The sequence below is a fragment of the Mustela nivalis genome (assembly GCF_964662115.1).
Source record: "Mustela nivalis genome assembly, chromosome: 8".
Classification (NCBI taxonomy): domain Eukaryota; kingdom Metazoa; phylum Chordata; class Mammalia; order Carnivora; family Mustelidae; genus Mustela; species Mustela nivalis.
The window spans coordinates 60,859,229-60,885,340 of NC_139027.1; the positions used below are offsets into that span (position 1 = coordinate 60,859,229).

At 34.7% G+C, this 26,112-nt stretch overlaps 1 protein-coding gene across 2 annotated transcripts in view; it reads right to left on the reverse strand.

The window, feature by feature from the left end:
- Positions 1–913: 913 nt before the first annotated feature.
- The window catches only part of PAPOLG (poly(A) polymerase gamma), a 29,598-nt gene continuing 4,399 nt past the window's right edge, over positions 914–26,112 (reverse strand). The window contains exons 3-23 of one of the 2 annotated variants that reach the window (XM_082746714.1): positions 25,271–25,337; positions 21,520–21,601; positions 21,185–21,294; positions 20,105–20,158; positions 18,228–18,339; positions 15,982–16,071; positions 13,697–13,835; positions 12,791–12,863; positions 11,911–12,031; positions 11,511–11,595; positions 11,074–11,127; positions 9,039–9,158; positions 8,497–8,606; positions 6,208–6,329; positions 5,784–5,959; positions 5,325–5,413; positions 5,030–5,244; positions 4,440–4,505; positions 4,206–4,262; positions 2,249–2,343; positions 914–2,080 (exon numbers count right to left, since the gene is read on the reverse strand). In XM_082746714.1, coding sequence (XP_082602840.1) covers positions 1,846–2,080; positions 2,249–2,343; positions 4,206–4,262; positions 4,440–4,505; positions 5,030–5,244; positions 5,325–5,413; positions 5,784–5,959; positions 6,208–6,329; positions 8,497–8,606; positions 9,039–9,158; positions 11,074–11,127; positions 11,511–11,595; positions 11,911–12,031; positions 12,791–12,863; positions 13,697–13,835; positions 15,982–16,071; positions 18,228–18,339; positions 20,105–20,158; positions 21,185–21,294; positions 21,520–21,601; positions 25,271–25,337 — 2,272 coding nt within the window. In that variant the 3' untranslated portion in view covers positions 914–1,845. Of the gene's footprint in view, positions 2,081–2,108; positions 2,344–4,205; positions 4,263–4,439; positions 4,506–5,029; positions 5,245–5,324; positions 5,414–5,783; positions 5,960–6,207; positions 6,330–8,496; positions 8,607–9,038; positions 9,159–11,073; positions 11,128–11,510; positions 11,596–11,910; positions 12,032–12,790; positions 12,864–13,696; positions 13,836–15,981; positions 16,072–18,227; positions 18,340–20,104; positions 20,159–21,184; positions 21,295–21,519; positions 21,602–25,270; positions 25,338–26,112 lie in introns of those variants that run through there. The other variant, XM_082746715.1, reaches the window with a different exon arrangement.

Consider the following 26,112-nt stretch of genomic DNA (forward strand, 5'->3'; position numbering starts at 1 on the left):
ACTCCCCAGTTACCAAACAGTTGAAGAATGAGATCTTTGAGGTGTTTAACACAGAACCATTTGGCTAGGTTTCAACCCCATGCTGAATGGACCTTTAAAACAAGAGAAAAGGTGATACTGAGGTTCTTGGTTAGGCTTGTAGCTTTCTTATTAAACACTCTAAAGAATTTGTTTAAAAAAAAAAAAAGGAGGGTAAACAGAATTTCTTAGAGACCCTGAAGACTGATAATCAAAGGGGAAAATATGTAGATATTAAACAGAGAAATGCAAACATATCACATATATAAAATTTACTCCAATCTTAAGAATTTTTCAAAGTCTGAAGTCAGGTGACAGTTATTAGTCCTTTCATAACCATTTACTTTTGCTTAAGGAGTATTTATGGAATAAATATTAGAATATCTGAAGAGAGGAAAATAGTCAGCTAAAAGAACTTTCCTAGTGAGCTACACCTTGACTTATAGGATTTCATTCTTGTCTTTTGCTATGTAAAAAGTGAATAATGGAACAATCATTACTTCTTCCTTGCTCTTCTAAGTTTTCCTTTTAAGAGTTAAAAGCTAGAATTTCCATTTCAGCAACCTAGGGATCAGGGAACAGGTAAGGGTGAAGGATACTGATCTATCAGAATTCCAAGCATTTCAACTCAGTGGTAAGGGGCCTGCAAGAGATTACAGACTATTACTCCTTGGGCTAAGTGAGTCCCACAAGTCCTATAAAATATATAACCGAGTATTTTCCCTGCACTATTCAAATGTACCATTTTGTGTCTTTCCTACCAGAACCTACTAAATTGCCGAGTGACAGTTGAAGAAGGTAATAAATACTAGCATTCCTGGCTGTGCAATCTATACATTTAAGAATAATTCAAGCATAATCCATATTTAAAAAATTAGACTAAAGAGAGACAATAAAGGTTTTAAAGTTTTCTCTTTGAAAAGATGGTATCTTACAGTACATACAAAAATACTCTGAAAATACATACGACTTCATTTACAAAACACTGAATCAACATATTACAAGAATTACATGGTTATGGATTTTAATAAACTGAGCATGCGTTCATGAAACTTAAAAAATATTAAGAAATGCATTGAAAAAAGCAGTGTAAAAAAAGACAACTCATACAGTTAAATAAAAATTACAAAGGTCCTGAGCCAATTAATGGTTGGTAACAATGTCATTCAAAAATGCCTTTAGGTTTCAGTAAAATCCACTGCTTATTTCTGCATGCCTAGTCCATGAAGAAACTGTTTGAAGTTGTGGGGTAAGTAATGGTCAAGAATTACCATGCCAAGTTATTTTTACACCTTAAAAATACAATTTTGCCATACTTCAAGGTATCTTATTGTTGGTGCTGGAATGAGTTGCTCCTCAGTAAAAAATACCAGTCAACTAACAAGAATGGCATGAGCTAGGATATGTAACAATTTTACCATTCATATACTGACTTTCAGTATCTTGGTTATATTCTGATTCTTTATAAAGATGCATTTCAAAGGCCTCCATGGGAGGCAAAATACAGAGAATTTATGGTGCCCAACTCTTATGTAATCACTGGACTAATCCTCCCTGGTAACTATGCAACACTTGGACAGAAAGGCACACAAAAAAAATAGTAATTTAAATATTCCATGTGCCATTCTGGAAAAAAAATAATTTAAATCAACAGAATAGACAATAAGTACATCTACACAAATGAAAAAAGCAGAAAAGATACCTCACATTCATTTATCTCAGGTTTCACAAAGTGGCTTCAATGCTAAAGTAAATGTGTTAACATTTGGAAAATTACAAGACAATTTTTTTTGTTTTGTTTTCAACTTTTTCAGTACTATACAATGATTATAACATAAGACTTAAAAAAAAAAAAAGAAAGAAAGAAAGAAAGAAAAAGTTCAGGACTTGTTTTATCCGTGTCCAAAGAGCCAAGAACTGGTTCCCACAACAGAGAAACAAGCATCGAAAGTTAAGGCAGTAAAACCTCCAACGCAAAGCCGTAATATTGTAGATGACAATTTGATAGCAGGTGATCCTCACAGAAGTGCATGTAGCAATCAATGAGAGAATGCTACGGCATCTGCAGGTCAAAGTGTGAGAGTTCAAAAACCACTTCAAGGTCGTTAGTCCGATGACTGAAACTTTCACCTTATTTTATGTATGACAGCCACATCTATTTTAAAGAGTGGCTGCATCTATGCCACTAAATGATTGCATATTCACTTAAGTAAGGAGGCACTGCTTTTACCGATTAAGGGTCAGTCGAATGGAATTTTTGATGACTCGGATGTTATTTGCTGGAACCGGAGATGATGAATCTGGTAGTTCTTTACTGGGTAGTCTCTATTAGAAAAGGACAGAAACAAAGAAGAAAAAGCAAATATATATTATCAAGTCCCAACTAGTAAATCAGTCACAAAACTGAGTTTTCCTCCATATCCCTTAGGCTCTTAAACACTCACTTATGTGTTGGATATTTTCTTCCAACATTCACAGACACTTCCTTGTTTGGGGGACTTTTTTTTAAATAGAGTTGGAGGTGAAGAGCAGAGGTACGGAGAAAAGGTGCAAGTGGGAGGAGTGTATGTATAGGAAAAAGGACTTTGTTAAATTACTTGCCCCTTCTGGATTGAGAAATGCAAAAGAACATGATCCTCCTCAAAGAGCAGGGTCACTAAGCAGGAAACTCTTGGGGTGCTAAGTGAAAAATGGGTATTACAGAGGAAAACTGGATATCCAGTTAATTTCTGTAATACATTCATGGAGAAAAACACTGTAAACCCTACTTGTGAGATACTTAAGTTTTCAGGACTTTGTAGCCAGACCAGGTTTTTTCTGGGATGGTGAGATTCAGAGGCGTCTAGATGAGGGGGTCCAGGATACTAAAATGATTACACAATGAAGGCCAATGCTGAGCAACTGAGACAGAGACCTCTAAATACAGAGAGCTGTGTGATGGCAGCAGTATGTGAGTTAATTCCCCTCCTATGTTACATTAGCTAAACCTACATCCTACCCACATCCATTCAAAAAACATGAAAAATGTCTGACATACATAAAAGAGGACAATGAAGACTTCAATACCACAACCAAGACTCAGACATTAAAATTTTGCTACATTTGTTAGGTCTATACCCTTGCCCTTTATACTGGAAATATTTTAAATCCAGACCCAGGCATGTTATTTCATGCTTTTATACTTAATACCCACATCAAACTTTTTTCTTCCATTATATATAATTACACATCCATTTTTTTGGTAATCTACTCTTTATGTTAAAAGAAATTTTATGACTTCTACAACTATTAGGAAGTATGATACTTTGTTTGTTTTAAAATGCCCAATACATGGGGTGCCTGGGTGGCTCAGTGGGTTACAGCCTCTGCCTTCCGCTCAGGTCATGATCCCAGGGTTCTGGGTTCGAGCCCCGCGTCGGGCTCTCTGCTCAGCAGGGAGCCTGCTTCCCTTCCTCTCTCTGCCTGCCTCTCTGTCTACTTGTAATCTCTGTCAAATAAAATCTTTAAAAAAAAATGAATAAAATAAATAAAATGGCCAATACATCATGAGGTACCTGGCAGGGTGAAAGTTGACTGTTGACAAGTACATTACTCTTTAACGGGGTGAAAACAAGCCATTTTTTTTCACTGTGAACTCTCAGAGAAGAGCTGTCTCTGAACACATGAACACACACACACAGCTGATTTTTGAGCACCTGCTTATTAACTTACCATGCTTAATAACAGCATGTTATTAGTTTCAGTGGTAATTCTTTGAAAAATAAATTTTTAAATTGAGATTTAGGGACTCTTTAGCTCATGTTTTAAAGATACTTACTATGAATACTGATACATTTGGCTCTTCCAAAATATTAATAAGTACCAAGCCTAAGTTTTAATAGTAAGCAGTGATGTACAACAAAAATATACCATCAAGTGTTGGTAAGCAATTACTATGCTGAGCACTAAACTTCTTTAAAAATAAAGGCTAAATAAGTAATGAAGTCTTAAACTACCTCCTCTTTTCCTCCCTTCTGAGATACATATATTTAATGACCAGACACTGTTTGTAATTCCACCCCAACTCCCAACTATACTGCTGATCTTTGAGGACAGGGACAAAATCTTATCCTGTTGTCTCACTCAGTACAAGGATCATAAGCTTTTTGTAACTGTAGAAAGATTACCTATGAATAAGACTTTGTTACCTTTTTGCGTGATGTATCAATTGTTGGAATAGGCATGCATTCTCCTCCAATGGCATCCTAAAAACAAAATTATATTCAAATGAAAACTTTCTTTCCTTTGTACGCTTATTTCTACCCACAAAAAACACAACCCAAACTTCACAGACCTGTCTGATCCTCTTTCAAATGCAGTACTTTTCCTGATACATAGCTCTCTGAAAATAATATTTTGAGGCACATTATTAATACACTTACCATTGCTTTTCTTTTTCGATCTTCAGGAGCACGTGATTCCTTAAACGTTGATTCAAGCCGAATAAACTAAAATATAAACGTTAAGATGAATTGCGACTATTACCTACAAAAAGCATATAATCTATATAAGCTGAGAAACTAGTGACAAGGCTTTCGTCAAAAATATTGCAAACAAGGGCTGGTGAGGGAAAAGAATTTAAATTAGACTAAATTCAGCTGCTGCCATTAACTTCTGGAGTGATCTTTTTGGTTAACTCAAAGCAGATGGTAACAAAGTAGTCTTACCACCACCTACTGGAGGCAGAAGACCTCAACATTTTAACCTAATAAATATCATTAGTTACCAACAGTGACCTCTGGGTAAGTCAAGGAGAAACTCAGACCAATCAGTCAAGATCTATTAGACCTATTACTAATTTCAATTTAGGACAAACAATCAGTATTATTCCTTTAAGGTTTGGGCAAATATTCTTTTTAGACAGTCCTAAGGAGCACTAAGCTATGGAGAATTGTTAATTTCTCTAGTGCTAGTTTAACTTCAAACAAACAATAAAAGAACTACAGAATTACCAGTAAGGTTGTAGCTTTACCTTTTCTATGTCTTTCAACCTCTTAGAAGACCCATCTATAGATGGCGAACGGGATCTCTTGTGTGTAACATTCTTAGCTGACATTCCATTAAGATGTGGCTGTCCCTGGGCAGGGTTGTGGGGTGTCGGGATTCTAGGAATGACATTTCGTCCCACTACAGTAGGAATGGTGCACACAGCTGGGGGTGATACAGCTTTTACTGCAGAATCAACTTCTGAAAAGGAAAGAAAAATTCTAGTCCTTAAATGTATATGTAGTAGTAAAATAATTACTAACACAAGTACAGATACCTACTTGCACCAATGACTGGGATAGATAGTCCTTGTGCTGGCGGGACACTCAGTGGCTTTTCCACAATGACAGCAGCAGGCTCAGCATTACTCCTATTAAAAGTTTTGAATTACCATTGAATAATCTGTGTTACTTATTGAAAACACTTAACATTCAGGATTATTTCTTCAAGTACTTCCACTTTAACATTTCATTGGAGGATGAGAAAAGGGGAAGAAAGGCAGAGGACCAAGTAAAAAGTGAGAAAAGAGAAAAACCTGTGCATTTCTGTGTACTGATCTAATCCTATATCTTCATAAGCCTACCCCATGTCCCAAGGATTACAACAAATTGCCAAGTATTTCTAGCCAGAAAGTGACTAGCATTTGGTAAAATAAAATATATTAACAAGATATTTAGCTAAAGGTACAGAAAAGTTTACATCATCCCCAAACTGAAGACTGAAAATTCTGAAAGACAGACCTTTCTGTTTCTCCTGAAGGAGGAACGTCAGGCTTGGAAGGTTTGTTTGTAGACACTGGGGAATTAAAAGGTGTTCCATTATCAGTGTCCCTGGAGCTATCCAAACAATTGCTATCTAGAGATGATCTTTTGGATTGTGGTCCACTTGAACTTCGACTAACATCAGAAAGACTTTGCTGGAAGAGGGGAAAGCAGTTAGGATTTCAAAAAGCAAATGAAAATAATTAGTGGTTTCAATTCAGAAGTACATAAAATGAATTAGCTTTTGTGACTAATAAAGGAGGGATTTTAGTTCTTGATTGAATAGTACCTTTCTTTCCTTTTTTCTCAATAGGTTTGGGAGGCTATTATAAATGCAAATCTAGTCCTAGGATCATGTGTCTGAGTGGAACCATACACTGGAAAGTTAAGATTACAAACTCACCTTTTTCTTCTTTTGAAGAATCTCTGCTGGAAGGTAGTGATGAAGCTGCTTTTTTTTAACATGAGTTGCTTCAATTTTCATTCCTTCCTTTAGCATGTTTATATTATTTGCCTGTCTGTACACTGTAACAATGTTAATATGTTAAATGGGCAAGTTCTTCCTGAACGGAAAGGTTTGTTTTCTTTCTCTAAAATGCATTTGGTATCTCCCCATTATCTCACAAACACACATACCCACCCTGCTCAAACAACTATTTCTCAAACATTTTTACCATATCCCAATCCTATTTAAGTACCAATTAGGGGCACCTGGGTGGCTCAGTTGGTTAAGCATCCAACTCTTTCAGCTTGGGTCATGATCTGAGGGTCCTAAGATTGAGCTTGTGTCAGGTGTGGAGCCTGCTTAAGATTCTCTCTCCCTCCCTGCTCCCTGCTAGTGCACATGTGCATATAAGTGCGCGCTCTCTCTCTAAAGAAATAAAGTCTTAGAAAAATATAAGAACCAACTAGTTTTCTCATGTCCAACTTCTAAAATTTTCCAATAATTCAATCTCATTAACAAAATAAACCCATGAATTTCTTCCAAATCCTGTTTTCTGTTTTTTTCCCAAAAGACAATCTCTCATAATTACTTGCCCAAGTCTAAGCTAATCCTTACACTAAATATCCTAGATGCAATTTGAGCTCTTCTCCTCTATGAAGCTTCTTTTACTACACTAATCAGGATGTCAGACTGTCAAGAACTACCTAGAAATACATCCTTATTATACAAGCAGGGAAATGAGGCTCAACAGCCCTGAACAACTTACTGAGACTGAAACACACACTGACCTAGAGTGCCATTTCTAGTGCTTTTCAGATCTTGTAAGAATGTCAGTTTACTAACACACAAATTATGTATGTATGCATAATGTGTAATGTATGTTCAACCATGAATACCAAATTAGATTATAAGCTTACTGAAGACACATATAAGAGGCTTCTTTTGCACAGTAACTACTGTGACATGTGGTAAATTATCTAATCTCTTGGGGGTCTCAGTTATCTTTAGTTTTCTAAAGAAGAACATTCTATAAATCTATAATAAACAGAGCTTCCCAACCTCCTGCTTTTGGAAAAGTGAGCCCAAATTAGAATGGAAAAATTTATGTTTGCATTCCAGATTGCGTATAAAAGCATCACCAGGAGTGCTTGTTCAACTTGAAGATTCTCTGGCTCTACTCCCAGAGTGGGGGACACAGTAGAGCTGATGTGATGTACAGGAATCTGCATTTTCATGATAAATGTGAAAGCTAGTTTAGAAGAATTTAGAAAACTCAGATGAGCCAAGCCAAAATTATTAATAGTATAAATGTACACTATTCCAGATTAAGACAACTCCAAATTTATAAGATACATTAAGATATTCCAGAAAGGTGTCATTAGGGAGCTACACGTGAAAGACACTCTTTCACTGATTCTGAAACATAATCAGCAAGCTGTACAACTGTTAGTACATGTAATAAATATAAAAATCATCTTTATGATTGTGCTTCTATCTGTGCAGAATGAGAATAAAAATCACCTGTATGGGTTTTTTTTTGTTGTTTGTTTCTAAATAGATAATACCATCATTTGGTACAAAACTCAAACAGTTCAGGGCACTGAGTGAAGTCTCCTTGCCCTATCCCCTAGACATACCTGGCCCCTTGATCTAAAGCAACCAGTTCTGTCAGCTTCTCTTTTAAAAACTATATATCCTTCCAGAAGTATTCTATCTATTTATAAGCAAACATGCTCACAAATATGTTATTTATTTATTTTTTTTACTTATTTATAGAAATGGTAGTGCACCATACAGACTGTTTGGCAACATTCCCCCCACTTAATATCTTAGAGATAGTTTCACCATGCCTTTACTTTTTTTTTTTTTTTTTTTTTAAAGATTCCATCCATTTATCAGAGAGAGAGCGAGCGAGAGCGAGCACAGGCAGACAGAGTGGAAGGCAGAGTCAGAGGGAGAAGCAGGCTCCCTGCGGAGCAAGGAGCCCGATGTGGGACTCGATCCCAGGACGCCGGGATCATGACCTGAGCCGAAGGCAGCTGCTTAACCCACTGAGCCACCCAGGCGTCCCCATGCCTTTACTTTTTTAAATAGCAGCACAGGTTTTCATAATAGGGATGTACCATATTCATTTAACCAATGAAAAACAGAGCTAGCCAGGTCCATAGCAGATACCTAGAGGTTGGCAGATACATGGCAGATACAGCCAAGGTTGAGAACCACAGCTCCATGATGACAAAGTCTTACCTGTATCAGTAAATGACTGTATATCATAGGTCAAGTCTATGTTAACACTTTCTGCATTTTCTACTCTCCGAAAAATTATTCCAAGGAACCACATTGATATGTAATTGTTGCTATAAAATAAAAATTTTAAATTTGTATTAATTTTTTTCACAGTTTTACAGATGTTATTTGGTAATTCAAACTTGGCACCATAAATACAAATTGTAATGGTTTGGCTAAATTCTTAAAACTGACCACAGCAGTACCAATCAGTTATCCTGTGTTGTTATAAAGAGGATTAAATGGCTTTGTAAACTACATACTAAAATTCTACTTAAAAATGCTCCAAATTTTACGATGGATTTTCTGCTGGGGTCTATGGGCTACCAACACAGCATCTACTAGTTTTAATGCATCACCACTCATGCTCAAATAATGTATCATCCTCCCCCATCAGTGCTAGTTAAATGTCAATCTTACAACTGATCTGAAACCGTGCATATTTTGTTAAATAACATTATCTAAGAAATACAGTACTAAACAATAATTAATAATTAACTTACTCTTTATGATGTTCCTTATTTCCTGGGAATGACTGGGGATTTACATGGGCAAGAGTAATAAATTCATTTCGTTCCAAGTTTCCAACAAGCACACGAATTTTAGATTCCACTAATCCAACCCTGAAATAGAACAGTGAACAAAATTTTTCTTTTTAAATTTGGAAACTACATCTAAGTAACCCAAAAAGCATATTAGCTATGATGCTTTACATGTTCATTAAAAAAATTTAGTCCAATATATTACAGACTGTTTAAAATACCTTTTAAGTAAATTATAAATTACATAGTCAATTTCTGTGTTTCCCCCTTCCCCTTTTAAAAGAACTGCTCTATTCAGTGAATTCCCGATCTAAACTGTTAAGACCATAAAATAGTCATGATTGGAGCATGAAGAAAAACTGTTGGTTAATCTGGTTCTAAATACTTTTTCACTTTCAAATATTATGTCTATATGCTAAAACTAAGATATGTTTAAATAACATGGGGGGGAAAAGCGCTAATAACTAGCACCTAATTCATGATAAATGTGCTCATATTTTCATAACATTGGTACCAGATATTACACTTATAAAAGTTTCAGTAAAATCAGATCAGATACTACTAAAACATGGAAAGTTTCATCAGGTTTCTGCAACTTTGTTTTCTAAGTGGACTAGTGTCGGTTATATTAACTTACAATAATTTCATTAATTAGAATAACTACAAGGACATTTTTACATTATTCAAACGCTTGAAAAAGCCTATACATTTTAACTGTGTGTGCTTCAACAGCACATATATGGGATGTTGGGTTACTGTTCAGTGTTATCTAAATGAGAGGTTGGCAAACTTTCTAACAAGGGGCAGATAGTAAATATTTTAGGCTTTGTGGGCCAGTTTCTGTTGCAACTATTCAACTCTGCCATATAGCAGGAAAGGGGCCAGACAATATATAAATGAGTAAGCATGGCTCTATTTCAAGAAAACTTTATTTAAAATTTTTAAAGTTCATTTATTTTTTATTTAGGGATCTCTATACCTAACATGGGGCTCAAACTCACAAGCCCAAAATCAAGAGTCACATGCTCATTCGACTGAGCCCTCTCAGGCACCCTCTCAATAAAACTTTATTTTAAAAACACGTGGCAAACTAGATTTGGCCCAGACCATAGTTTCCCAATTTCCAATATAGACAAATGAAATTTTTTTTTTAAGATTTTATTTATTTATTGAGAGTGAGAGAGTGAGAGCGCTGTATTCAAGTGGGGGTGAGAGAGAGGGATAAGCAGACTCCACACTGAGCATGCAGCCCAACCAGGGGCTTGATCCCATGACTCTGAGATCATGACCAGAGCCAAAACCAAGAATCAGAAGCTTAAAGAACTAAGCCACCCAGGCACCCCTACAAATGAAATACTCCATTTTGGAGATAGGATTCTTTTCAGTGTCTCTTTAATTACCAATAAAATAAGCACTAAACTTTGGAATCAAAAATAAAACAGTATCATGTTTCCCTTCCCAGAGGTCACACCTGAGGAAAGCAAAACCATTTCTGGTGGCTTGCCTAAAAGCTGCCTGATAAAGAGTTAGGGATGTCAGTACACTGGAGGCAGAGGGAATGAATTTGGATTCACTAGAAATAATGCACTGCTGCTTGACCAAAAATGCTTCCCTTATCTGCTGACAGAAGCTTTCATGCCACTAATCTCCTAAATTAAAAGAATATAAAAAATGTATTTTCCTTCTAGTTTCGATGGGGAAACATGATGGCAAGGATGGAAGTCAGTAAGAGGTAACAGAATCATTCGAAGTGCCTCACAATTTTGCTTAAATCTGACTGAGAAGTGGCAAAAGGCAAAGACTATACACATACCGTTATTTTATGTTACTTCTAAGTCTGAAACATGATTTGACAGCATTTCTTAAACGCTGATGCTACACAGTCATGTAAACAATATGATTTAATAATTTTAAGGATAAATGCTTTGTAAATGGTAAAACATCATAAAAATGTTATCACTACAAAGTAAGTACACAACTTGAATATCAGTCTTACCACTCTAGATGGTTTTCTTCTGTTGATGCACTGGCAGTCAATACTATATAATGTCTATGAAGAATTTTTAGCCATAATTAGAGGGGAAAAAAAGCCAGAAACATAGTTAGGGTCTGCTCTTCCATCATTACTTGTTCTTTCTTCCTCCCACTGAACAAAAGAACTAATGCAGGCACACAGCTTATGAAAATTAGAACATGCTTCAATTTTCAAAAAATTAATTCTAGACCCTACAATTAAAAACGATTCACTAAAACAAACACCCAATACTGGGTTAGATACTACTAGAGAACACAAACTCAACATTTAGGATTTCTGCTAACCTATTCTCTACCTCACTTGAAATATATGTGACCAAGTCACCCACCACATATTAACTTTGTAAGTTTGACATTCTTCTTTAAACACACAAACAAAAAATACAAAATTTCAAATACCTATACTTTTGAAAAAAATTTGGTGGCTCAAGTAGTTTGGACCAGTCTGATTTCCCTTGAAGGATTTCATCTGTGACTGCAAGACCTAAATTAAAAACAAGAGAGAGACTGATTTTGAAAACGGGCTATTTTATTACCAGCTTCTGTATCACTCTATCCCAAAATCAAACTCTACCAAACTCTTAAGGGAAAAATATATATATATATATTTCTCAGAACACAAAAATCAATTTCAAACAGATTGGGCTGGCTCCATTTTGGACTTACTATATTTTGGAAAACCATTACTGTAAGAATAAATACATATTTGAAAGAATTTTTAGAAATAACAGGCATAACTGCACTTTAGAATAAAACTGTTATAAATCAAAAACTTGTGGGAAAGGGCCAACAGGTTTACCTTGTTTAAATTCTTCTACCATTACTGTTCGAGTTGAGGTGGACACATTATACGTAGAATTCTGCTGTGGGTAGGCAGGGGTGATTATGGGCATGAGATGATACCTATCTGATGGATTTACCTGTGAAATTAGAAGCAGAATAATTGATCTATTCTCCTATTTCAGTTGTCCTCACTTCATTTCCCCAAAAGTCTGAAGAATATGAAATATAAATTTAATACTACATTTCCTCAATTCTAAGAAGTACATTTTCCCTCCCCAACTACATTTATTTCTGAAGTCAGGTATGTCTGATATTCAAAGGCACCTCTGTAAAAGTGCATTTTTCCTCTGAAAAGCTGTTAAACTGATGGTGTATCTTATATATAATGGTCTTTTAGAACCAAGAAAATACAGTATCATAGCTGCAAAAAGCATTATTAATCCAATGATTCTTAATCTTCTTTCTGCACCCACTCAATGTGCAACTCCCTATAGGTAACTCAGAGGAAGGAGCACTCTAAAAGCAAATGAAAATGCAAGGTGAGAGTTATGCTAGCTTAGAACCACGAGTCTGCTTTAAATTGCAGGGCAAAGTAAATCTTTTATATACTTCAGCACTTTATTAGTTCTAATTACTTATAAGAGTTTTTAACAATGGATTATGACATTTTGGTTGATACACCCACTCATCTACTTTCATATGGGTGATTTTTAATGACATAACATTTGGATCAGAATTTGAAATACCAATCACTTGCACCAAAAAACACAGCAGACAGAAAGAACTATAGCTATACAGAAGGAAGATGAGCAGGAATAAGAAGAATTATTTTTAGATTGCAATTTAGAGAATCATCCTTTGCCTAGAAGGTTCAGTTTCAGTAATAAGTCACATACCCGAGGATCCCAAACAGGCAAATTCAAATTGCTTTCTTCTGGTTGCTTTAGCAGGACAGGATTTGGCCACTCCCTAACATAAATAAGGCAAATTAAGTCACAAAGGATCTCACTTCAGGAACTCTATGAAACATAAAAATCATCAGAATCTCTCTTAACTTTCATAGAGCAAACATTGTGGATGGGTATTTGGTATTGAAAAAAACAAGCATGCAAGGGAAGCAAGTATACAAAGTGGTTATATTTTAAATGTGTCTTCTGAAAGGGCAAATACTGTTTAGCTCATTAAGCTGTAATTAATTTAAATCTGAAATTTCCAGGGGCACCTCGGTGCCTCAGTCAGTTAAGTGTCTGACTCTTGATTTTGGCTCAGGTCAGGTCATGATCTCAGGGTCATGAAATTGAGCCCATGAGGCTCTGCGCTGGGCATGGACACTGCTTAAGATTCCTTCTCTCCCTCTGCCCACTCCCCACTCTAAAATAAATAGATAAATTAAAAAAAAAAAATCTGAGTTTTCCCCTTCCTTCTATTTGCTTACATGGATTTAACTCTGATAACTTAATAGCAACAGGGCTAACTTTACTGAAAATACTAATAAATCCACATAGTAGCTATGATTATCACTTCCATTTTACATATAAGACATTAATCTATATGTAGCTAGTCATCAGAGGCAAAAAATTACGACCACTCTCAAGCTAAAAGCCTACATTTACAGACCTCTCCCAACCCCAGGAGAAAGCACCATGCGGTGTCTCATCATTGTCTCAAATTTGATGTCTTTAAACTTTTAATTTAAGAAGAACGGAAGACAAGAGAAAAAGTCTATGCATCTCTCTTAAATTGCTGAACAAATTTATGTAAAGGCAGAAACTAGTAAATAAAGTATGCATATGAATACTTACCACTTGGAAAAAACTAAAAAGAACTTATGAACTAAAGTAGAAGCTGCTGCATTTGGGTATAATTGACAAGTTCTTGCAACTAGCATTGCCCAGGAGACACCGCCAAGGAATCCCAGCATGTTGGAATAAATACCACGTCCTAGAAAATTAATATATTTGTTAATTATTGTTAGGATCTACCATCCATGACATTCAACCACAAGTAATGGGATAACTTAGTTCCTACAACTGTTCTTTGTTATCCTTTCCCCTCTGGAAATAACATTATACAATCAATAAGCAGACCTTTTATTAGTAAACTATAAGCTGCATCTCGTCCCCCTACTTCTCCAAAACAGACACCTCAGTTCTGACTGCCGAACCAGGCTCTATTGATATAACACTGGAATTTCCCTCTTTTCAATAGCTATGGTTGAGAAAGAAATGAAAGAAAGGAGGAAAGATATCTAGAGGGTTTACAAGTACAAGGAATAAACATTTCATTAGTAATCATATTCATGGGCATTTTAAAATCAAGCGTAAAGCTGGACTAACTTCAGTATTTTGCACAATTTCAATCTCTCTCCATAAAGTACAATATACCATTGGTATTAGTCATTTCTCTTAAATTGTTTCTTAGAGCAATCTATAAAAAAGTATTACCATATTTCATCAAACCTATTGGGTCCTCAATTACATAATACAGCATTATTTTATGTCCCACTAATCAAGAAAGAAAGATAGAAAAATGTCAATTTCAGATATGTTAAAGTATGTAAAATATGCATCTAAGAATTGACAAGACATGGTATTTAATCTAATCTGTAAGGGAAGAAAAATTGTGATATCCCTTTCTTGCAAATTACTTTATCCTGACTATATAAGGTTAACTGAGCCCAAGGACAAATCCTACTTGCTTAAAGGTCTTTTTAGATATGTACTTCCAATATGGTAGCCACAAATCACATGTAGCATTTTTTTGGTTAACAGCTTTATGGAGATATCATTCATATAGCATAGGTTTCATCAACGTAAAATGTTAAAAACTAATGGCTTTTAGTATATTCACAGAGTTGTGTACCCACCACCATAATCAATTCTGGAACACTTTCATCACCCCAAAGAGAAACCGTTAACAGTCACTCCTCTCCTGTTTGCTCTCAATCCTCCCAAGGATTGAGAGCAAGGACTATTCTTCTATCTTTATAGATTTGCCTATTCTGGACATTTCACATAAATGGAATTTATCTCAGTCCCTTTTATTGCTAAGTAATATTCCAACATTCCATATAATGGATATATCATCTTTTGTTTATCTATTCATCAGTTTATAAACATAAGGTTGTCTCTTTCTGAATTATGAGAATGCTAAAAATATCTGTGCATAATTTTTTTTAAAGATTTATTTGAGAGAGAGAGAGAGAGAGAGAGTGTGTGTGTGTGTGTGTGTGTGTGTGAGAGAGTGGGGGTGGGGCACAGGCAGAGGGAGAGAAGCAGACTCTCCAGATCATGGAGCCCAAAGCAGGGCTTGATTCCAAGACCTCGAGATCATGACCTGGGTCAAAATCAAGAAGTCAGACGCTTAACAAAACTAAGCCACCCATTTTAAAATTCAGTTCCTTGGTTGCACATTTCAAGTGCTCAATAGCTACATGATTACTTTTGGATAGCATAGATATGAAATATTTCCATCATCACAAAAAGTTTTATTAGAGAGTGTGGTTTTAGACTAGGTAAAACCTGGTGCCAGAAGTATAGCACTACTTAAATGTAGTTACAAATAATAGAAAATGTGCTATGCCAGCTCAGGATTGGGCCTTTTATGAACCATATCCTATGTGTATATATAAATTAGTTCCAGGCTTTATTAGAAAAAAGTCTTAACATTAAAAAAAAAGTTGAAGCTATCACTGTAGGTTCTTCATTTAATATATTTACAGCATACCTAGTACAAACTACATGCTGCTGGTAATGGGAAGACAAAAATGAATAAGATGGTCCTGCCCACAGAGGACTTGAAGAATAGTAAGGTTTTCACTCTTCTAGTTCTAACTCCTTCTGATTGCCTGGCTAAAACTGGAGATGAAAAGTCAGGAGGTTTTAGTTTTCAACCAAGGAATAGGAGGGTAGTCACCCCTCAGAGCACCATAACCACTGTACGTGAAAAACAGGATTCTCCAAAATCTACTGGACCTCAATTCCCAACAGTATAAAAAGACTCAGGAGTTTCCATATGTGCTTCTATCATTAGTAACTGAAAATTGTAATTTTATAGTGCAAACTTAAAAAAGATGTGGGATACTTACGTTTTGCCCATAATTTGACTGCTCTTAGGGTGAGTCTAAAAGTTTCTTTATTTGGCACTAAATGCAAAATTTCATCAGTAACTCTACATCCTGAAAAAGATAAAGCATTCATTTATCATTATGCAACAAAATCTAGTTAATTCAGACATACTTCTAATTTCCAGATTCTCAAATGCTAAAACTACCAAAGATGATAAAATGTGGGCTTATTTTCTCTATGTATTTGAAATTTAGCACATATATGAGAAATTACTTTGCTTTTAAAGAATTAAAAAGTACATGGCTAATGTAATTCAATATTAAAATAAGAGATGGATCTAAGTTTCACTTTTTTCACCATTTGTCTTTACTGCTAATCAAATGTCCCCAACTTATAAAACAAAACAATAAAGCAATAACAATTGCTTTAACATCCACCTTATTTCACAAACACTGTGATTTACTGTTGTACTCTGAAAGTACAATAAAAATGCAGTGATAAAAGACACTATAAGCCAGTGTTTTGTTCTCAGAGAGAAGTCTTGGACCCTTGGGAATGCTAGGTTAACCTATTTTTTTTTTTTTTAAGTTTGTCAAACCTATTTTTATAATAACAATAAAGCTTTGCCTCTTTTCTGTGTTAACATTTGCGCTAGTGGTGCAAAAGCAGTGGTAGCTAAAACTTACTGGTACCAAAGCTTTAGCAACAAACTGTACTAGTAAATAATTATTTTCACCACCACACATTTTAAGTTAGAAAACAGGAAAGGAACCCATCCAATGTTTGAGCAAGTTAAAGAAAGCTGAACTACCTGTTTTTTTCAAGGAATACCAGTTTTACTTAGAAGAATCCTAAAAAATGAACAAAGTGAGCCCCTCACTTCAAGGAAAACAAATGACAAAACTTGTTACCAATAAAATTTGAGCTTTCAAGTAAAATTAGAATTCTGGACAACTAGTATCTGCTACTGTGAGACTGACATCTTTCCAATATTTAAAGACTTTTCTGATGAGACTGGGTGATATTAATGAATGTGATTTTCCTGGATATTTTATAATGAAATGTGTGTTAACATTTTGAAGATCCAAATAACTTTGTAAACCAGTAATTTCCTAATGACCAAGCCATGACAGTACAAAATCACGCATGGGTAAAAGATCTATTCAAAGAACAAGAGAGACCAATAGATTTTAACGTAAGAGTATAAAAAGTTAATTGATGTGGCTTTAGAGTCAATATTCAAATTAACCTTTAAAAAAACACTTTTACTAACCAATTAAAAGGAACAAACTTCTGATATATGCTACAAACATGGACAGACCTCACAAACACTATGTAAAGTGAAAGAAGCCAGACACAAAATACCACATATTGCATGATCCCATTTACATGAAATGTCCAGAAAAGGCAAATCTATAGACACAAAGTAGAATAGTGGTTGCCTAGGACTTGGGGTTGGAAAGGAGAATGACTGTAAATGTGTAAGAGGGATCTTTTGAAGATAAAATGTTCTAAAATTGCATTGTAGCATACGACTCTGGGAATATGGTTAAGACTACAGAATTGTACTAAAAAGAACAAATTTTATGACATGTAATTATACCTCAATAAAGCTGATGAAAAGAAAAAGGATACTGTCACTGGTCAAGTTTTGCTGTATTATCAAAGAATATCCACAATTTTCTGAAAAGGCTATTAAAATTCTCCTCCCTTTTCCAATTATGTATCTTTAAGCGGTCAGATTCTACCTGTGCTTCAATCAAAACATTACAAGAAATGAATTGACTGAAAAGACAGATACAGGGATCTAGCTATCTTCCATTAAGCCAAAGAGTTTTGCAAACATGCCAAAAAAAAAAAAAAGAAAAAAAAAAAAGCCAGTCTCACACAAAAACATACTTATATTCACTTAGAATGGGTTATTTTGAAATAAATGCTTTAAAATTTTGTTTTCATTTCTAATATGGTATATATTGACAGATATAACCTACATAAATGGAAGATCTTTGGGGTTTCTCAATAAACTTTTTAGAGCGCAAAGGCATCCTGAGACCATTTAGTTTGCGCACCATCACTATAAACATAAACATTTCAAATAAATGTGTGTCTTTTAAAATGCCTAAATGTGCTCAGATTATCTATATAAAGAAAATCACATCATTTTTAACTGAGTTAATCCAATCCCTTAAAAAGTCCATTAATAGTTCTGCAAAATAGATCTAATTGTTTTCAAGCAGATATCTGAGATTTCTTTTTAGAAGCTTACCATTTAGGCTGCGAATACACCTTATATCAAGGCTTCTCAGTCGAGAGTCGTCTCTTAGATCTAAATTATCTGATATGGTTTGAATTGCCAGTCTTGCAAAGACTAGATCAATCTTTGGAAAGATGCAAAAAAAGAGAAAAATATTACTTTTTCTCCTTCTAGTCCATTCTCCCCCCACCCACCCAACCTCAAAAGTATAAAGTTCTAATTATTAGTTTGGGAAGTTCTAACAAAACTTCAAAAAGATTATGTAGGCAATCTCACATGGGAAAATCACTACAAAGTTGTGTGACAGTAATTAAAGTCACAAATTAAGGGAAAGCATTTTAATTTTAGCATATATGCCAAGCATTAAAAAGAACATCAAAATCTTATGAATGAATTTCTAGATAAAGATGGCAGATCCAACACACATTTACATTCACTCCCTCTTGAAACCCCACTAAAACACCAGTAAATTTTTTTTTTTAATTTAATTTTGTTTTCTAAAGGCATAACCCACTAGGATGAAGGGAATAAAAGGAGATGACAGCAAAAACTATGGAAGAAGATGGATAAGTGGTAACAGACTTAGCAGATTTAAGAAAGCAGAGATAAAAAAATATTATATCCAGGAAAGGATAGGTAGCTATAAATACATACATAAATAGAAAGGAACATTTAGAAAAATAAAAAAGTTATTCTTAGAAATTAAAAACATGACAGCAGAAATGGAAAACATTAGAAAGCTTGGAAGATGAGAAAACCCCCCAAAGCAGAAATATAGAGATGTGGCTGTTCAATATATAGAAAAAAGAGAGAAAAGAAAGGCAGGAAATCCAATAGAATTCAATACAATTTCCATAATTGAAAGGACAGGAATTTCCAAAGTGGAAGAGGACTACTGAGTGCCTAGCATATTTGGCTGAAAAGACATATACCAACGTACATTACCATGAATTTTACAACTATGAAGCCCAGGAATAAAAAGATCATATTAAGTGTCCAAAGAGACAAACAGGTCACAAAAGATGAGAAATCAATATGGCATCACACTTTCCCACACAGCATGAAAGGTAGAAGACAATGAAGCAAGGCTTTCAAAATTCTGATACCTAGAACTCTATACTCAGCCAAACTATTATTTTGGTGTAAGAACAAAATGAAGACATTTTACTTAAACACACAGGATCTCAAAAATATGTGCCTTTCACAGGAAGCTAGTGGATGAATGACATTAAAATGACAGTAAGTCAAAAAAGAAGAGAACTCTAGACAAAGGCAAAAAGAAATCCCAGGATGATAGTAAAGAAAGATCCAGGATGCCAGCTGTTTCTCCTTCATCGAGAACAACTGGTGTGGAATCCAACATGTGAGAAGACTCACATATTTTTTTAAGATGATAATGATGGAACACCTGAAAAATCTAAATCTATTTAAAGAAGATTCAGACAGCTAGCAGAGACTGACTTTTAATTAGTGTTACATATAAAAACCAAGCAAACAAAAGGCAAAACAATTATTAACTCCCAAGAAACAAAATGCCACAAAGAACAATAATCTAGTATACTTTGTGCTCAGTTTCAAACATTATTTATAAGATAATAATGTAAACACTGAATATTGATCCAATCAAAATTATAACACAATTATTTTAGATTATAGGAACCAGAAGGGTGTCTATAAAAATCATGTGTAGGGATGGAAGCTGGTTCATTTTCTATAGTGAGAAGTCAATAGATACAGGAGAAAAAAAGGTAAGAAACTATTTAAAAACAATTTGATTCCTTAAAATATGTGTCTTTGTTGGTCTGATTAAGAAAAAAAACAAAACAAAACTGAAAAAAGCCTTATGTATTAATTCAGTTGCAAAGTCAGAAAAAATATTAAACACTTACTTCAATTCCATCAAATTCAAATTTTATAACAGGTACAAAGGCATCTTCTACAGCCTACAAAAGAGGACAACAATTAAAACAGGTAAATAATCCTCTAAAGGTGTAATCCTTTCTCTATCCTTCCTAACTGCCAATGATGTGAATACCTTTGCTAAAAAGAAAATGTTCTTGGTATCACATTCCAAGTAAATAAGTGCTTTTACCCTGTGACTGTGTTACTTCAGATAGAGAAAATGTCATGTCAGTAATTAACTAATTTATTTATCCTCCTAAAGATACTCATCAGAAACTGGCAGACAGAACTGCTATCATTTGGGTACTCACTATTTGTTGAGATTAAACCTGAACACCAAATATTTACAAAAAAAACTAGTGTTGGAAATTAAAATATAATCAGAGCTCATGATTAATCTATTAATACAATGTAATTTAGAATCAGTAGAAATGTCCTCTTTCTGAGCTTTCTTAATCCCCCAACCTAACAAATTCTTAACCTCCTTCTCCATTCCCAAATGCCCAAATAATGCAGATCCTTTCAACTTACCCTAGCTTAGACTGCGTTAAAGCTATGTTTGTTTAGTTTCCCTAATCTCTCCCTCCCATAAACTATGTCTTGTTCATTACTGTATTTGTGGGACTAAGGACAGTATCTGACAAATCACTGGTGTTGAAATTTCATTTACTAAATGAATGGCTAGATATGCACACAGAGAGTGAGTAACTGAATCTTACACATACTAACAGCTATCATTTGATATGCATCAACCACTTATCAAATATTAGTCAATGTTAATGTCAATTATCTCATTGACCCTCAGAAAAACCTTAAAAAATTTATCACTACATCTCCATCTTACAGCTTTGAGGAAACCAGGCTCAAAGAACACAGGTAACTTAAAATCTAAGAGCTAATATGTCGTAGATTCTAGATTCAAACCCAGGTCTGTATTAACTATAAAGTCCATGTTCTTAACCATCTGTTATTTTAAAAAGATATAGCAACTTCTTAAGTATATCAAAAATCATAAGCCCAAGTTTTTATTAACAAGTTCAAAATATTAAATACCAGAGGATACTTACTCTTAAGTTTCTAATGCCATCTTGATGTTTCAGTTTTTCAAAAAAAGATTGAAAAAAATCAGATCTCTCCACATGTCTTGGAGCTACACAAAGTGCATCAATGTCAGCTCCTGTAAATCAAAGTATTTCTAATTAAGACTATATTAAGTATGCATTATATTTTTGTTAAAACACATAAAAACATTATGTTCAGAATATGTAAGATTAATACAGGAAAATATTAACAATGATTAGCTCTGAGTAGTGAGATAATGGGTTTTTCTTCTGTACTTCTAATTATGAATAACAAGAATTTGTTACTGAAAGTTTTTATCAGAACACAGAAAAGCAGTTACCTTTGGTGTGTACTCCAAGCCTATAGGAGCCAAACGTGAAAATTTTACCACCAACAGTAGCCACAACAGAAGGTGGGAGATTCTAAAATTAAATTAAATTAAATTAAATTAAACAAATGGCATTTGATTGTTGAAATTATTTAGCATAAAAATTGCCTAAATACTACCAATATATAATATATTTGTCAACTTTGGGAAACTGAGATTTCTGAAAGTACTTCAGAGCTCTTTGGGCTGCAGCTTGAAGTAATGAGAGTATTCCTAGAGGGAAGACAAAACAAATTCATACCTACTATACATGCACACATCTCTCTTAAGAAAACCATTTTTTATCACTTGACCCTACTTGTTCCCTTCCAATTGCCTGTCTTTGACTCCATCCTTCTGTCACCAAGGAGCTCTTAACTACCAAACGAATGCACTTTCAGTTCTCTATAGTATCATACACTTAACTCATTCCACTTCCCCATTAGTTTCTGGGAAAAATACACTTAATTTCTTGATTGAACTTATGCAACCTTTCTGCAAGAAAGTGGTCATCTTGAAAAGACCTCCTTGTACGAGGTAATTTAACATCTTTAATGAAAGCTTTTGGACTGTACCAGAACTATAACTCATTTTTCTCTGGAGCCAATTCTAACTTCCCATCAGGTATTTTCTACTCATACATCCTGGTCCACTTCAATATCCTGCTTAAAACAAAATATTCTTCCTATGATAAACCAAGTATCTCTTCTGATTTCTCTTTCTGTTCCTCATTTTCCTTAATACCTGTACCTAGTCATTATTCTTCTTGGCTTACCAATTCTTAGCTTATATCCCTACATGTCACCTCCTTTTTATTCAACTACTGTGCCCTTAATTCTAGGCTTTAATAGAATCTTAAGCTACCTTCTTGACCTCATTTATTTTCTCCTATTCCATTTTTTAGAAAATTCACTTGATGTTCTTACTCTATTATATAACTCTTCTGCTCAAACATTGCTAATGCATTCTTCTCTGACTTCTGCTCAAACATTGCTAACACATTCTTCTCTGACTACTTCTCTGACTAACTGATCCTTGGATCCTGAGAATCTCCACAATGTAGTCTTACGGGATCTTTGTTGCCTTGTCTCCTGATACTCCCTTTTGAATCTCCAACTGCCGACATGTTACATAATCCAGTATCCTTTCCACCGCACTTGCCATTCTCCCCACCTCAAATGCTTGCCCATCTTCTCTGGGTATCTCAATACCATCTGTTTGTTCAAAGTTCAAGTTCCACCTTTTTCATGAAGCCTTCTGATGATCCACCCCTTCCGTAAGAAGCTCTTTTCCTTCTGTGTTCCTGCACTATTATCTTTAACTTTTTTATACTACATTTATTACTGACCTTATCCCCCTGAATACATGTTCCATCCCCTCAACTATATTTAAACTCCTTGAAAATAAGAACTGTATCTACTATCTCACTTGTTTTTTATAATGCCCAGTGCGAGCTTCAAAGAATAATATCCCTTAATTAACTTAATAAAACTATGTAACAGGATATTATATTTGTTACTTCTTCTGTTGAATGGATATTAATGTTTATGACTACCACACATGATTTTAGAACTAGAAAGAAGTCAGTAAATGTATTAATATGAATCAAAAGGATAGAGAAGATAGGACCTTTTGGTTTACCTTCCTAATTTCTATCTTAGTTTACTTTCCTACTTTGAAAAGCAAGATTCTTGCATAATTAATGAGAAAGTGGTACACCGATCAAAGTAAAATATTTTTACCACAAACCACAGTATTTAACTAAAATGATCTGTTTGAGTTGTAGATGGCTTATAGCTTAAATATCCCAGTTGTACATGGAACAGTCAAATGATCTTTGCTCTAACTCAAACCCTTCTGATATTTTCTGGACTAAAATATGCACAAATCAAAGGAATAGTTGATACAGAAAATGAAAAAAAAAATCACTTTATCCACAGTGGAAGATTAAAAAACAATTAAAAAAATATTTTTTAATGATATTTTATTCACTTTGCTTAAAAAGAAAATCCAAATTATGGCAAAGTCTTAAATTTTTATGCCTAGAAACTAAATGTAAGCCAGCGATTGCTTTCTGCAGATTAAAGTATTAATATGAGTAACATGGGAGAAAAAGCAATTTAATAAAAACAAAAAACAAACCAAAAAAACCACCTTTTGACCTTGACACAGAATATTACCAGAATTTTCTGTTAAGTGTGAAGAAACCCTGAATAAAATTAGTTAGGTACATCTCTCAACAAATTAATATAGTCTCTTTTGTGAATAATACTACTTCATTTATTTCAAATGCATTCTAGAATAGGGATGGAAGCAAAGACCTTGCTAGAACCAAAATAGTTGACATAAAGACCACACAAAGTCATAAAGCTTATGATTTTAAAATAATTCTAGCAATTTGAGTATTTGTTTGCACACCCATAGTATTTACGGGCTGATCAGAGAGGGACAACAGATTTCTTTAACATTTATTTAATGCCTGAGCTCTGTCCTGAGATTATGTAGGTGACCAAGACAGGTTTTTTTTCTTATGGAGCTGATTACCTAGTAGCAGAAAAACAAACATGAATTTTTTTTTTGTTTCTCATGACTAGCATTTCACCTGCTCAGAATTCAACTTATCTGAAAATCTCAACTACTGATAACCCTGCTGAGAGTTCAGAAATGAGTCAGAGAGCTGTTTGGCAGCAAAAGTAAACAACATAAAGACCATTTATTTAAACCTGATGACTGCAGACTTAGCAGAGTCCCTCATGACCTTATTCTGTCGAAAAGAACCAATTTTAAACATGTGCCATAGGCACAGAAAGAAATACTAAAATTTGAAAAAGAAAGAATTCTAACAGGTGTTTATTTAATTTCTAAATCCAGGTAGATTAAGGAGCAGAGAGTTTACAGAGAGACACACTGACTGCTGTGATATATTAACTTCCAGCTAACTGTTAAGGGAAAAAGATGGGAAAACTATAAAAATGATAAAAAGCAAACAAAACTTAAAATACAACAGTTTGGGTCACTCAGTGAAGGGGCAAATGGTATCACCCAGTTGCATACACCCTACTTTGATTAAGTACAGCCACTAAAATAATATTCAGTGATGATTCCCAAACATATGAAAATTCAATTACATCCAAAATCTCTAAGAAAGTAGGAAATATGTAACTTGTTTTAGAAGAAAAATAAGCTACTAGAGGGAAAAAAGGTTGCATAATTATAAATTAGGATCTGCAAACTCCTATATCTCAGGGGTCAGGCAAGTATGCAAATGGAGGGTACACATAAGAAACCCAGAAACTGACTGATATATGACAGGTGCTATGTCAGAGAGAGCAGGACTGGTGGGGCCACAAGGGACTGGAGGGCAGGAGCCCAAAACCATTCAAGCCTATTCCTGCCTTGCACAAGGCAGGCCCAATGTTACCAGATCTGGTATTTCACAAGATGTCTGAAATCTGGCTTTTAAAGTAAAATCCCTTGATATTTAAATTTTGGTACACCACATGTAATTCAAGCAGGAAATCTATGTAGGATTGTAGCTAGACACTGGGGTAAATTCTCATTTATTTATCTCATTATCATTATTTAGAGACTTAACTGTCTAGAACAATTCATTACCAAGTATACCAAAAAGTCTATTTCAGATTATTCTCAACTCCTGCATCTTATTACTAGGACTAATGATCAGGACATAATGAAACTGAATCCAACGAGTTTAGAGTCTTACCTTACTCTCACTGACATCAGAAATCCATTCTTTTACTAAATTATTCAATTTACCAAGAACAACAAGCCTATAACAAAAAATAACATGCTTTAGATCAAAACTAAGAAAACCCAAAAACAGTATTTAAAAAAGTAGTTAAACTGTAGGCAGAATCTTTATGTTGGCGCCAGAGTAAAAGCACATTATAAATAGGCTAATGCTGTCACATCTGTCAATACATGGCACATCTCTTTGATGCTTTGGGTCCCCAAGAGTTCCAAAGAAATGACGATTGTGATACTATGTGGGTCTTTGAGCTACCCTGAAAATTCAAGAAGTTTAATAAAAAATCAAAATTGCCTTCAATAAGTCTGCAGAGGCCAACTGAATTGTCAACTTTCTTGCCCTTACTATGGAATAAAATAAACTCAATGTGGTGATAGAGGTTAGCATTCTCCCATCTATAGTCAGAGATCTTTGGATAATGAAAACAGGTAAATTAAATATTGGCTAATTTTTTAAAAAAGATTTTATTTGTTTATTTAAGAGAGAAAAAGAGCATGAATAGAGGGAGGGGTAGAAGGAGAGGGCGAAGCAGCCTCCCTGCTGAGCAGAGAGCCTGATGCAGGACTGGATCCCAGGACCCTGGGATCATGACCTGAGCCGAAGGCAGACGCTTAACGGACTGAGCCACCCCGGCTTCAAATATTGACTAATTTTTAAGAAATAATATTACTTGGGTGCCTGGGTGGCTCAATGGGTTAAGCCTCTGCCTTCGGCTCAGATCATGATGTCAGGGTCCTGGGATAGAGCCTTGCATTGGGCCTCTCTACCTCAGCAGGGAGCCTGCTTCCCCCCCACTT